We start from the raw sequence: 14,771 nt of genomic DNA on the forward strand, positions 1-14,771 counted from the left end.
AGCAGGAGAGGGAATGAAATTGAGTGCCTTGAATCCTGAACAGAGAGCACTCCAAGTTATCATAATGAAATACTCATTATTTAGCCTTGTATGTACTGTGATGAATAGTATTTATAACCACCTGTGTAAATAGGGCTTATGACCACACACTCAAAGAAGAAGATACCTGTTCATTGGAATTGCTATTTCTGTTTATAGAATGCAGTCAGTGTATGATTATAATTTATCCCTTGTGACCATGTATGGCACTCATGGGAAACATATTTAAATTAGAAAGGGTAATGATAAAGGCTGCAGTCCTGTGCTCACTTATCTGAGAGTAAACCCCACTGACTCAAGTGGACTTGCTTCTGAGTAGACATTTATAAGATTCTGCTGAAAGATTTTTAGTGGATACTGTCAGTTCCATGATGCCTGCTGTTCCATAAATATGTTCCATAAACATAAATTTTTAAAATAAACAGTTTTATATACATGTATTAGTGTGTGTGTGTGTGGGGGGGGGTGATGTTATTGCTTGGCACATTGCTTGAGGATCAAATTAAAGCTTATTCAGTCATGGTTATGTCAAGGACCATAACTGGATGCTATTCAGTCCCTTGCCTCATCGTATTTGTAAGAAAGCCTTATCTAGCGTGGTTTATAGAAGCGTGACTACCATGTCATTATACTGCTGAAATAATCCATGTCTGACATATCCATATCGCTAGAGTCATTTTCTTCCTGAAGGCTCAGCTCATTCTCCTGTTGTATCTTGTCTCTGCCAGTATAAGTTTCTTTCTTTGTTAGATGTATTTGGCTTGTAAATAATTCCCCTCCCCCTTTCTCTCTGTCTCTCTTTCATTAGCTTAAACGCTAGGGTTTCTCTGATTCACTCACTGCAATATCAGCATCTATGGAAAATCTGTGTTAATGTTACATTAACATATGTTATGCAGACTGAGATGTGTTACAAAATGCTTCCCCTCCAAGTTTATATCTTCCATAGGAATCTGTCTTTCATCTAAGCTGATTTGGTGCTGTTGAATCAGTTAGCTTTAATAGTACTTCTATAGTTGCTGATTCAGTGGCTAAGTTATTCTAGTTCTACTCTATTCTGTTCTACTCCTTGTGAAATTAGTGTGGTAGTCATATCATGAATACAGTGCAAAATTGTGTAAAATGTTCTCCCTTCCCTTTAGTTGCCTCAAGTAAAACTAAGGGTCCAATTAGTTATCTCTGTGCAAAAGCAGAGCACCACACCAGAAATGTGGAGAAAGCAGATGGACATTTGAAGAGAATAGGACGTGAAAATGAAAAAGAGAGGTAATTATGATTGAAGGCAAGCATTAAAAAAAGTTGATTCTGAAGAGATAAATCATTACAAAGGGAAAGATTGGTATTGCTCTGAAACATCTTATAACTAGGCCCCCCAAAACACTAATTTCCTGGACCAAGAATCACCAGAACACTTCAGTTTAAGTTTACATATATCATCCATTCATGAATAGGCCCATGAAATTATCCTCCTCCCATTAAGGAGTTTCCTTCCTTAATTTTCTGAATACCTCTCTTGTAGACTGCTCTTTCCCACCTACCCTTTGCATGCAGGTCTGGGGCTTGTACTCCTATCACCTCTGCCCCACCTTCCCAAACTAGAGAAAGAAGTGAGTGACAAAACAAGGAGATCATACATTTATTTGAATGCAGGGGCAGTGCTAGGCCTGGGCCCATGACCCTGGGTCCATTCCCCCGAGCCCTAAATGTCCACTGGTGCCAATAGAGGATTTTTTTCGGGGGGGATTGCAGTTGGGGAGAGAAGGGTTAAATCCTCCTCCCTACCTGCTGCAATGTCCCCCAACCCTCCTCCCCTGTATTTATGACAATTAAACTTAGGAAAAATATTTCCAGTGGTGCCAATTAAGGTTTTTCTTAAGCTAGCTGCAATGCAGGGGGATTTCCAGGGTATTCACAGTTTGAGGGGGAAGGATTAACCCTCCCCTACCTGTGCACTTTGTACCCCCAAAATCCCTCCCCCTTTGCATGACAATTAAGCTTAGGGGGAAAGATCTCATTGATGCCAATGGAAAAGATTTGGCCCTGAATCTTTTAATTGCCTAGCAACACCTCCTCTTGAATGAATTTGTTTGAATTTAAAAAGTAGGTTCTCTGTCATAGACTCAGGAGCTCCTGCATTCAGATAAAGGCAGAATCTCCTGATTTGGTCATTCACATGCTTAATTCTCCCGCTGAAATCAATAGGAATTAAGAAGTGCTTAACTTTGGCTGGATTGTGTCCAAACATTGTGAAAGAAAGAAAAATCTAAACCTGTGCCACAGCCTTTTAACAGGTGTGTGCCTATACATTTGGGTATGCATTATTTATTCTGATGTTTTAAAAAGGTAACTGAAGTTTATTTATTTTTAAAATTTTCACTCATGTAGAATCAGGCTTTGGTCAGAAGTAGCAAAAACGGCACGGAAACAAAGTGTGTGGGACGTGTGTCGGGCTGCATGTAGATTCTGCCTCTTATATGATGATTGTCAAATGGCGAAGTCCTCAAAGCGCAAAAAATGTAAGTCACAGTACATATGTGCGATATCATTTCAGCAGGATATCTTCAAGGCAAATGCAAGGCAAATTCTTTTTCTTTGGAGAGCAGAGGATCAAATCTCTTGCTTGGCTATCGGAGACTGCATTCAAATCCCCAGTCATCCTTGAACCGTATGTTTAGGCAATCCTATGCCGGCATTCACCCTGTACATGTGAGAGCTAAAAGTGTGTTTGGGGGAGGGTGTGTGTGCAGACCTACCCCCAATGTCCCTGGGCATGCACGCATCCCTAAAGACCTTTGTGGATTTAGCACAGAGGTCTGCAGAGTGGTTATCAGTATGTTTGGATGAACACACTTACAAGTCTTCCTGCCTTATGAGGATTCCTGACTGTGGTCAAGTTTACAAGTGCATACAATTGAGTATGCTTACAAACCACTAGCAGACATTTGTGCTTGATATGTGAAGATCTACAGAGGAGGCAGGTGCACAGGGATGTTTGGGCAGGGCTTGCATGCTCACACTTGCCACACTTCTTTAACCTTCATGTACTGGCTGTATGCCTGCAAAGGCTATTGACTAGCACAGAGCCTGTGCCTACCATTAGTTCTTGCCTTCCACAAGGGAAGACAGGACTTTGGTCATACTTACCTGTAACAAAGTCTTCTTTAAGTATTTAAGTATCAAGATAAATATTAAATATTTATCTCTGCACATGGTTTATATGTGTTAGAAGTGAGCCCTGCAACAAGATATTGCAGTATATCTTACCCCCTAAGAGGAGTGCTCCTCTTTAAGTTGCAGCCAACCAGCCAGCCTTCCCCTCCTTTAGGATACTATAGGTCGTAAAGGGCACAAGAACACCAACCCCCCCCCCACCTCCAGTTTTCCCTGCCAACTCCAGTCATCATTTCTGGAGACCTCTAAGCATCCTCAGTCTGCATTGGTCTGCTTTAAGGGAGGAGGTCTTTAATTTTAATTTATAAACTTATATACTTCTGTGTACCTAGTGAGCCCCCAAGAATTTAGAAACCACTACCTTATTTGTGGGTAGCCCCCATCTGAGTTTGCTATTACAACGAACAAGTGGGAGAAGCAACAAAATATTGCAGTATACCTTCACCCCCTCAGAGGAGTGATCCAACAGGGTGCCAGCTAGTCAGCCATGTCCTCCTCCAGGATATTATCAGGACCTGTTGGTGGCTCAGCATCCTTCTCCCCCTGCCCCGAATCTTCCATTTATTTTTCATCTGACACGCAATATTATGTGGCTCCTTGAAAGCACTGAGCACGTTAAGTCCACATTATGCTATGCTGGGTGTTTCCTTTTTCTTTTCATTTACAATGTATACTTCTGCATACTTAGGGAGTCTCCAAGTGTGCAGAATTCACTACCTGATCCTGAGATGGCCCATTTTGCTTCCAAAGTGATAGGATCATTTGCTATTAGAGCAAATGATGATGATAACCTACCTTATTCTTTGGGACAGGAGAGAAATCCAAGTAAATTGGTATACGTTGTGTAGGATTTCCAACAGACTAGGAAAAAAATGGCCTGGCTGTTGGTGTTTCTCTGGGGCAAGGAGCCCAAAAATCCAAGGGACAAAACTGCCTTTTGTTTTTCCCTTTAGCTGTTTATATGTCTAGATATTGATAGCATTACACTTCAGGTAAATAAACAGCTTTTGTGCTGGGCTCCATCTGTGGACCTGACAATACCCACTGGGTTTTACTCCCAGACCCACCAAATGTCATTGTTGTAGTAGCTGAAGAACAGAGTTTTATTCCAAACATTTACATAAGCACAAACATACACACACAGGTTGTCAAAATAATGCATTTGCTTTTATCTTAGTATTCAAGAAGAAAACTAGTATGGTCATATTAGAAGATGAACAAGAAGGAAATGTACAAAGAGAATCACTCTCACCCACTAAGTTATTCTCATTGGAAAGAGATTTACTCAGAACTTTAGCAGAAGTAAGATTCATTAATGCAGAGGTTAGTAAACTGTATAGCTGTTAAAATAATTTTCTCTCTCTTTCTGTCCTTGGCTGTATATGCAGTGCTGATAAGACAGTGATCTCCAGTTCAACAAGCTTGCTACAGATGGCTGCTTTGTTATGGGGGAAGGGGCCATTAAAAAAATTGGCTAATCCAACCAAACTGCTTATGCTCTTTGTATGAGCCCAATTCTGAAATCTACAACCTATATCAATTGGATTTCTTGCACTTAATTATGACAATTCTTCCCATTATCCCTGCAATCTGTGTAAACCTGTGGTGTCACAATATCAATATTGGTATCATGCAGGATCAGCTGTATTATAATTTTTAACTTAAATATTACCTTTTCTGGCTTCACTGGTTTATGGATCATTCTTTTCTGATGAGTGAAGCTGTCCTGAAAGATTCCTTTTCAACTTTTTATGTGCCACTTTGAAATAGTACCAATAGTTTATCATCAATTTTACTGTGAAGGTAAAATATTATGGATATAGAGATTATTTTTCTTTAAAATGACAGGTTAAAATGTTGTTGCAGATATTAACTATTTTTCTTTAGAATTTGAGCATTTGAGGGATTATTTATTTAAGCCTATTTATATCTCACCTTTCTGTTAAAAAGCATAGTGCATAAGGCAGCTAACAGTACTTCATAAAAACGCTCCAAATGCAAAACACTAAAATAAGATCATACAAACAGATCATTCAAACAGAAAATTCTCAGGCAGAACTAACATAAATATATATGAATGTGTAATAGATTATTTGTGTCTATAAAATATGTAGAAAATCTGTGCATGTTAGATTTCTTCTAGGAATGAAGACAGTGGCCTTGACTTTAGAACTTTGTGGTTCACTAATTCTTTACATTGGCCATATTTCAAATTGATTTTTATTCATCCTGGACAAGGGAGGGCTGAAAGGCCAGTGCTACATACAGGCTTTTCCTATGTAGACTCTCCCACACAAGCTGAGACTCAGGCAAGTCTCCCAGTGTGAAAAACACTAGAACCTTTAGTGAGCTCTTTTTGTAGGCCTCTTAGCTGCTCACTACAGTTTGCTAATGTCTTGCCTTGTGCTGAGGTGAAGTTTCTTGTGTTCTTCATACTGGCAAGAGTCAAAGACTCTTTTCTGGTCTTGAGAGAGAGGCTTAGTTAATGTACATTTCATCTAATGTGCATTAACTAGAGTGAACCTCAAGCTTGTTTGCTCTCCTCTGCCTCCTTTTTGCCTGTGAGGAGTTCAAAACGTACAACTTCTAATTTTAAATTAACATGATGTCTGAACCTGGGAAATGGTGGTTGCTTTTAACTCTAGTTTGTGAGAGCAAACCAGGATAAAAATGTGGTTTTAGATCCTGGTTTGTTCACTAACTAAAGTTTAAACAAACCACAGTTCCCCAAGTTTAGATATCACTGGAACTGTGGTTAATTCAAAATCAAAAATAGATCTTTCCAGCTCCTGCTCAGGCATATAAAGGAGTAGGAGAGGGAAGGGGTGAGCATGCAGTCCTGAGGCTTGCCATGGCTTGTACATAAGCTATAGAGATATATAAATGTGTGGGGGTAGGGGGTGAGGAGGGGGATCAGGGGCTATGCTGGGAACAAGATGGGAAGTCTTTGAGTCTTGACTTTTCTCTTAGGCCCCAGTTACCTATATGTACTTTTAGAACATTAATCTCTGTGTCTGCTATCAAGGCCCCTATGTAATTTTGATGCAGAAAACACTAACCATGCACTGTTTGCTGTTTTTCCTCTGTCTGTCTATTTCTAGGCTACAATCCAGTTATTAAGAATGGAAGGTGTCGAGCTCAACAATCATGCTGTTGTCCCTGTAGAAACAAATCTGCACTCCTCAGGACATGGTCTACCACAAACTGGACATGAATCAGAATGGAATACATACAGGTAGTTTGGTTTGAAGAATTGATACCTGCTTTATTTTATCATGCTTTCAAAGTAATCTGCTCAGTTATGGTGCAATCCTATGCATGCCTACTCAGACATAAGCCCCATTGAGTTCAATAAGACAAGTGTGTATAGCATTGCAGTCTTAGATACCTAACTAAATTTTGAATTTTAAATGTCAGTGCAGGCTTTTAAAATTTTGCTGTAAGTATTTTTACGGTGCAGTCCTTTTGAGATTCACATCAGCCTCTGAACTCAGAGTGGGAGCAGCACAGAGGTGATTTTTTTGCCTGTCTAGCTGGGGCTCTGCGGAACGGGAGGGAAGGAGGCTGGGGTGACCAGAGGATTCTTCGTAAGCCAGCTGCCCCAGTCTCCCCCCGTCCCCGGTCACAGAACTGCTCCTTTTCCCTCCTCTCCAAGCTCGCGTTTGGGAGCTTGTAGAGGCAGCCAGTGCGGTTCTCTCTGCGCTGGCGGAGAGGGGGCGGGGATCTGAGACTCCTAGGTCTGAGTGCTGTCTCCGGCCTTGGATCCAGGAATCTGAAGAATCCTATGGCCCCCTGGATGCTATCTAGGGGCCATAGGATTGCTCTCTTAATGTTGTAGAGGTAAATCCAAAATGCAAAATTTGAGCAGCGATCAGTGTTCTGGTCTGTAATGAAATGTGAGTGTAGTCGTGCTTTCAACCCCTTCATTTTTCAAGTAATTAATATTGGCAGGAACACGCACTTCTTCTGAGGGCAACACTTTTCTGTGCCTATTGGTGAAGAGAAGTTTAGGGTCAGAATTGCATCCTAATCATCCACTGAAGTTTAATTTTCCAGTAGATTTACCATAATTATAAGTACAGCTTGCATTCTGTAAACCCCCTTTGACTCAATTTGAATTTAGTTCAAGTGTGGGAAGGCAGGCCTCCTACAAACCCATACTGAGTACAGTGTGAACCTTGGTTTGCCTCAGTGTTTGAGTGCTTGCAGTTGTGATGATTTCAGAAAACATATCTAGAGTCATGATGAAGAGGTAAAAATGTACCATTTTAAATAATTAGCATTACTTGGATATATGTATTTATAATTACACCTTTCTGTCTGTTGTGGAAGCACCCTAACAATTTCGGTACCCTGTCAATTGCTAAGGGTGCAATCTTATGCTCATTTATGTGGGAGTAAGCCCACTGAATTCAGTGTAACATACTTCAAAGTAATTATGCATATGATTGGTCTCTAAATTGAACTTCCTTTTTCTTGGTTTTTTTTTTTTTTTGTGCGGGTGGGGACGGGGGGAGCTTGTAGTCCTCATCTTTTTAGGAGGGGGAAGTCCCCAGGAAAATGAGTTCTTCCTGCTGATGGATTGGAAGTTGGATAAGGTAAGTGGCACTTCAGGGACTTAATGAATGGTAGTTCTTTACCCAGCAAAGAATGCAGAGGAAAATGTTTTCACCTTATTCAGATACTCTTTTGTGCACTTCCAATTGGGCCAGCCTCATAGTCACCCCTGTATCATGAAGGCTTGTTATCTGAAGATAATCTGCAGAGTACTGGTTATGTGATGACCTTCATTAGATGCATAATGCATTTTTTTTACAGCTCTCTCACGATTCATTCCACTTGAACCTGAGTTGTGTGAAGGATTCAAGAACCTTTGGTGTCACAAGACAGCATGAGTTTGTCAAAACTCAGAAATCCAAATTATTGAATTTATGTTGACATGTGATTCTAACATATATTGGATTCTACACACAACCCTGTTTCATGTCAGTCCTGCTGCAAGATAATTGAAAATACTACTTTCTGGTAGTTTTTAGGAAAAAAGACTACCATAAATCCACTCAAAGAAATTGATCTTGTGGCTTGGCCTCTGTGATGTCATCTTTTTAAACACATGCTTTGTAAAAAGATTAGCTGATCAGGGTCAACTGCTTTTTTATGCACTTCCCAATAGATACTTATTTCTTTAATTTCTTTTAAATGATTTTTAGGCTGCCTTTAAGGGTAGAACCCTTAACTTGAAATAAAGACCTTTGAAATAGATTCTACTTCTTTAATTAAAACAGCAAAGGTTTCAGACCAACTTGGAGCCAAGAAGATATGCATTTGTTAAATAAAAATGAAATATGATACATGGGGCATGACTGCTGCCACTGGGTATGGTGTCTGGAGCTATATGGCTGCATATTTCAGCTTTCCAGAAAAACAAGGCAGAGTGGTTAACTGATCTTTCATGTCCTGAGGGATGCTGTCATTGTAGATCCTGCAGAAGCTAAATTGCAGCAGGCCCACATTAAATTAATTAGAAATCTGTATATGGCTTAATAAAATTCTGCACTGAAGAAGTGTCTAGTGGGAAAGTCTTAATTATTTTATTTTTGCATCTATTTATTTTACATGTAAAATTACTATTTTTCTTCTATCAGCATACATACCTTGCTTGAACATGCTGATATTACTAAACTTGTGCTACAACAAGCTTGTTGTTGTTGTTTAGTCGTTCAGTCATGTCCGACTCTTCATGACCCCATGGACCATAGCACGCCAGGCCTTCCTCTCCTGCGCTCTCTCCCGGAGTGTGCTCAAGTCCATATTCATTGCATGAGTGATGCTATCTAGCCATGTCATCCTCTGCCGTCCCCTTCTCCTTTTGCCTTCAATCCTTCCCAGCATCAGGGACTTTTCCAGTGACTTTTCTCTTCGCGTTAGGTGGCCAAAATATTTGAGCTTCAGCTTCAGTATCTGTCCTTCCAATGAGCAGTCAGGGTTGATTTCCTTTAGGATGGACTGATTTGACCTCCTTGCAGTCCAGGGGACTCGTAAGAGTCTTCTCCAGCACCACAGTTCGAAAGCATCGATTCTTCGGCGCTCAGCCTTCCTTATAGTCCAGCTCTCACAGCCATACGTTGCTACTGGGAAAACCATAGCTTTGATGATACGAACCTTTGTCGGCAAGGTGATGTCTCTGCTTCTTACTATGCTGTCTAGGTTTGCCATAGCTTTCCTCCCAAGGAGCAAGCGTCTTTTAATTTCATGGCTACAGTCACCGTCTGCGGTGATCTTGGAGCCCAAGAAAATAAAATCTGTCACAGCTTCCATTTCTTCCCCTTCTATATGCCAGGAAGTGATGGGGCCAGATGCTATGATTTTAGTTTTTTTAATGTTGAGTTTCAAACCAGCTTTTGCACTCTCCACTTTCACCCTCAACAAGAGGCTCTTGAGATCCTCTTCGCTTTCTGCCATTAGGGCGGTATCGTCTGCATATCTGAGGTTGTTGATAATTCTCCCGGCAATCTTAATTCCGACCTGTGATTCCTCCAACCCGGCGTTTCTCATGATGTACTCTGCATATAAATTAAATAAGCAGGGCAACAATATACAGCCTTGTCGTACTCCTTTCCCAATTTTGAACCAATCGGTTGTTCCATGTCCGGTTCTTACTTGAATTACTGTGATGTTGAATGGTTTGCCTTGGACTCATCCTGAGATCATTCTGTCGTTTTTGAGATTGTACCCCAGTACTGCTTTTCCCACCCTTTTGTTGACTATGAGTGCTTCTCCATTTCTTCTAAGGGATTCTTGCCCACAGTAGCAGATATAATGGCCACCTGAATTAAATTCACCCATGCCTGTCCATTTTAGTTCGCTGATTCCCAAGATGTCGATGTTCAATCTTGCCATCTCATGTTTGACCCCCTCCAGCTTACCTTGATTCATTGATCTGACATTCCAGTTTCCTAAACAATATTGTTCTTTACAGCATCGGACTTTCTTTTCATCACCAGACACATGCACAGCTGAGTGTCCTTTCGGCTTTGGCCCAGCCACTTCACTCTTTCTGGTGCTACTTGGAAATTCCCTCTGCTCTTCCCCAGAAGTATATTGGACACCTTCCGACCTGAGGGGCTCATCTTCCAGCATCATCTCTTTTAGCCTTGTGATACGTTCCATGGGGTTTTCTTGGCAAGAATACTGGAGTGGGTTGCCATTTCCTTCTCCAGTGGACCACATTTTGTCAGAACTCTCCACCATGACCTGTCCGTCTTGGGTGGCCCTGCACGGCATAGCTTATGGCTTCACTGAGTTATGCAAGCCCCTTCACCACAACAAGGCAGTGATCCATGAAGAGGACAACAAGCTCCTAAATTCTGGAGACCAAATGGAGAACAACTCATAGTCAGAATATTTGTTGGAAAGAAAAACAAGAGACTGGTCACAATATCTCTTAGAGAGCAATCCTGTGGTCCCAGGGAAACACACCTGGGGCCATAAAATTGAGTGGAAATCCCTTTCCGTCCTTGGTGGGGGAGATCTGATTACAGAGTCCCCCTCCTGGCCCCTCCCAGCCACCTGCAAACTATGGAATATCCTTATGATCGCATTTGGAAAGAATAGTGTTTCAGAGACCTGAGGAATGACTCTCCTTAGATAGTAAGTCCTTCATGTATGCGTTATGTGTTTTATTCTCCTCACTTTTTGGTGATTTCAAATCCTACTTTATTGTTAACTTTTTAGCTCCTGGATAGACCAGTTATCTAAATATGCTATGGAAAACTTTTTACGGGCTGCCAAAATTGGAGAAGAGTTAAATGAATCCTGGATTGTACATAACACTGTGGTGTATGTCTTAAATCACAATAAGCATCTGATTACTTCAAAAAGGCAAAGAGAAATGGTTGAACCCCTGCATACTCTTTTCAGTGCAATTAGGAATACCGGGCATTGCGGGTAAGTTCTGAAAGTGTTCAGTTGGATGTTTCACCTGCCTTTTTAAGGCACACTATAGTGGAAGGAAATTTTTAATTTCTTTTTATTAATGCCATCATTTTTGCTTATACCATGCTGTAATTCAGGTTCGCTAAAAGACGTTGGGATTATTTTTTATTGTAGTAATTAGTAGCATGTTTCAGCTGATAGAACAAACCTGCACTCAGTTTCTGTCTGTTTTACCCATTCAACTCGCATCAGTTTTAAAAAGTGACTTAAGTAAAGCTTTTGTACGTGACAATGGGGTAGTCTGTAGCCATGAAGTGGTGTTATAATGAAAAGGAAAATGTTTTACAGAAGCACCTTTTCAACATACAGAATAGTTTGTAATTTAGCCAGATTTTGTTGGTTGGTTGCATGCTGGTGTAATGCATGTTGTCCACTGAAAGTTAGTAATTAAAGTCAACCTGATACATTATTTTTAAGTTTATAGAAGTTATATTTTTGTAAAAACATAGACAACCTCTGTGGTATGGGCTGCAGGCCAGTTACATACATACATATATTTAGCTAGCATATAAGCTATTATGCAAGGCTGATTGATTTATAATCGAATCTAATTTTCCTCTTACTGAAATGCCGATTGATTGTTTTTCCTAGTCCAGTCTCTTGGTAGCCCTCCTACCTGATAGACAACATGCAAGTCTGCCAGCAAGCTTGCAGGGATCACGTGGAGGTGCCAGTTGTATAACCTGGTAACAGTAGACAGGGATAACAGGCAGTACTGTATGTCAGGAGTGGAATATACGGTCACATGCTTTTTGGCCAAGACCGCCAAGAAACATGAGTTATATCCCCACACTTTCATGCATTATCTGGAAAGGACCTGAGGCAAGATGAGAGAGACCCTCAGTCATACAACTGCTAGTGAAAATTTAGGTTGTTGTAAAAGCTCTGTTACCACGACATGAAGTGGGTGGAAAACAGCAAGGTACATTTTGAATTCTAATAAGAACTGTATGATGTTTGAGAAATTTCCCAGGTTTGCTCACTTAGGTTTTTGTTTTAAAAAATACGGTTTAATATTCAAATTCTAGTCAATTCGTACACTCATATTTTTATCCATGATTTTCTATGCGTGCTATTCACCCTTATTTCATTTTAATCCTACATGTATTTTTATTTATTTGAACTGCTAATTTTTGCCATCTTTAACTATTGGAGGGAGCAATCCTACCGGGATAGGTTGCCACCTCCGAACTCGGAAGCAGCCACCTATCCAATGAAGGCAGGAGAAGCACAGAGGGGATCATCCCCACTGTGCTTCAGCTGCCCTTCATTTGTGGCTAGACAGCAGATTTCAGCTGTCTAGCCGTGGGTATGCGGAATGGGGGAAGTGACTGCCAGATGATATATTGGATGTGCCGTACCAGCATTTCTGCCTTCCCCGCCCCAGAACGCCCCCCGGAACGCCCCATTTTCGCCGCTCCGCGCTCCTCTTCCGAGTGCAGAGTGCAGGGCCATTCTGAACTGGCTGCGAGGCAGTGCAGGAGGGGGGGAAGGTCGGTTCTCAGGGAACCAACCTCGGAGTGCGGTCTCCAAGGTTCCTGGAAACCGACGTATCCTATAGCCATCTAACCACTGACTAGTGGCCATAGGATTGCTCCCTAACAGGCATTAATATTACTATAGAAGTTCAGTTTCTGTAGCAGTCTTTCCCAACCTCATGCCCTCCAGATGGTTTAGACTTCAACCCCCATCAGTCCTAGCCAGCATGTCAGTAGTCAGGAATGCTGGGAGTTGTAGTCCAAAATATTTTGAGGTCACCACGTTGAGGAAGGCTGTTTTGTAGAATAAAATTATTAAGGCTGTAATCCTATGCACACTTAGTCAATATGACTTTCTTCTGAATAGACATGTATAGGATTGCACAGTTAATGCATGGCCATATTCTGTTCTGTTTCTAAAACTATGTTTGTAAGTCTTTTTTTCCATTTGTTTTGTTTGCTTTTGTTCAGGAATACTACTATTTTAGTAACATTATGTAATGCTCTGGCACGGGGCCTAATTCTTCCTTGGATTCCAACGCCGATTCCCAAAGCTGATGAAAAGAAGGTGACGGAAGAAGGCCCCATCAAACGTAAAAAGGCTGCTTCAAAAGTGTATGAAAAATCAGTTTCTGCTCCAACTTCATCTGTGGATCCAGCTGGGATACATGATATTAAAGCAGCCATTGAGGTACACATTTAAAAAAAAAATTGGCCTTCTGTATGGAGAATAGGTTCTATAGATCAAGGCTGGACAGCTTCTTAAACCTGGTGGGTGGGAAGTATTGATCAGGGGCTGGTGCACTAATCCAGTAACACAGAATGTCAGAGAATATTTCTTCAGATTAGTATTCACTAAACATATAAACACTGATGTTAGGGACAGGGACCAAGACAAGGAAAATGCTTCTTACTATTGGGTGAAATCCAGCGGTATCCATCCACCAACGGAATGGCATCTGTCAGCAGAATAGATTGCCCCTTCTCCCTGCAGCTCCCCAGGCCTCTCTCCAGAGCAAATTTGGGGGCACATGGGGGACAACAGCCATAGAAGGGGAAGGTAAAGTTCCATTGGTCAAGAGGACGTCTGCTTGCACAGTGTTGGATTTAACCCACTGATAATAAATTTTAAAGTTGAAATTTAAAAATGAAAAGTAAAACAAAAGGTTTCTCTTCAGGAGCTGAGTAGAAGAGCAAGGGGCTTCCCCAGTATAGGAGTGAGGCTGTGAAGCAATGAAGCACCAGGAAACAAAAACTATTGGCTTGGGAGGTAAAGGGCAGCAGAACTTAGGAAACTCATCATTGCTGCTTTTTCTTGCAGCAAATCCTATTCACTGTTACACTCTACAAAAACACAAAAGCAGAAAAGCAATTAAAAGTAGCACATGGCAGCTGCAATATAAGGCAGTGGATATACTGAGTGGCGAATTTTCTCACTGCTCACAGAGCCGTATGGTGAGACGCTGCACTTTTTAAATAACCCTTTAGTTCATACATGAGCTGGCATCCTCCCTGAAATGGTCTCTTTGTGGTCTACACCCTTTCCACAGTAACCAGACAGGCAAGATCCAAGGGTTGGGGCACGCCTACTGGTTTCTGCATGCTGATGGAGAACTGAAGTGTGGACTGAATTGGGGAAATCCCAGAGTATCTTCATCTTCTCCTAGCAGGAACATCACTGCCCACATACGACCAAATGGGAAGTGACACAATATGGCACTTCCTGCACAATGCTCAGGGAGCCCAAGTACTTTCCATTTCCGAGAAAACCAAATGCATGTAAGAGGTTTCTTCAAGGGATGTAAGAACATATTTCCATAGCTGAATATTATCCACAGATTTCCATCTGATCAACATTTCAGAAATGATATAGTGGCAAGAAAAGTTATTGCTTTTTACAACTTTCTTCAGGGTGCAAATAATTAGAATTTTTCTAGTAAGAACTAGGAATGCTAGTGAACTTTTCCAAGTCTTTTCCCCTCTCCCTTTACCTGTCCCTTCTTCCCCTCTGTCTCTTTAGCAAAATAGAGTGTGGGAGACTGGATTATGTTAGCTGTAATTCAATTGCAGGAGCCCTTGAAAGAACTA

At 41.2% G+C, this 14,771-nt stretch overlaps 1 protein-coding gene across 1 annotated transcript in view; it reads left to right on the top strand.

Annotated features, from left to right (window-relative positions):
• The window catches only part of CFAP46 (cilia and flagella associated protein 46), a 132,491-nt gene that overhangs the window by 26,304 nt on the left and 91,416 nt on the right, over nucleotides 1-14,771 (top strand). The window contains exons 15-20 of the mRNA XM_084841931.1: nucleotides 1,182-1,305; nucleotides 2,425-2,555; nucleotides 4,388-4,533; nucleotides 6,312-6,445; nucleotides 10,945-11,157; nucleotides 13,155-13,374. Of these exons, the coding sequence (XP_084698057.1) occupies nucleotides 1,182-1,305; nucleotides 2,425-2,555; nucleotides 4,388-4,533; nucleotides 6,312-6,445; nucleotides 10,945-11,157; nucleotides 13,155-13,374 (968 nt within the window). The remainder of the gene's footprint in view (nucleotides 1-1,181; nucleotides 1,306-2,424; nucleotides 2,556-4,387; nucleotides 4,534-6,311; nucleotides 6,446-10,944; nucleotides 11,158-13,154; nucleotides 13,375-14,771) is intronic.

This window comes from Heloderma suspectum, chromosome 3 (assembly GCF_057233095.1).
Source record: "Heloderma suspectum isolate Gila_16-S chromosome 3, 16-S_ref, whole genome shotgun sequence".
Taxonomy (NCBI): domain Eukaryota; kingdom Metazoa; phylum Chordata; class Lepidosauria; order Squamata; family Helodermatidae; genus Heloderma; species Heloderma suspectum.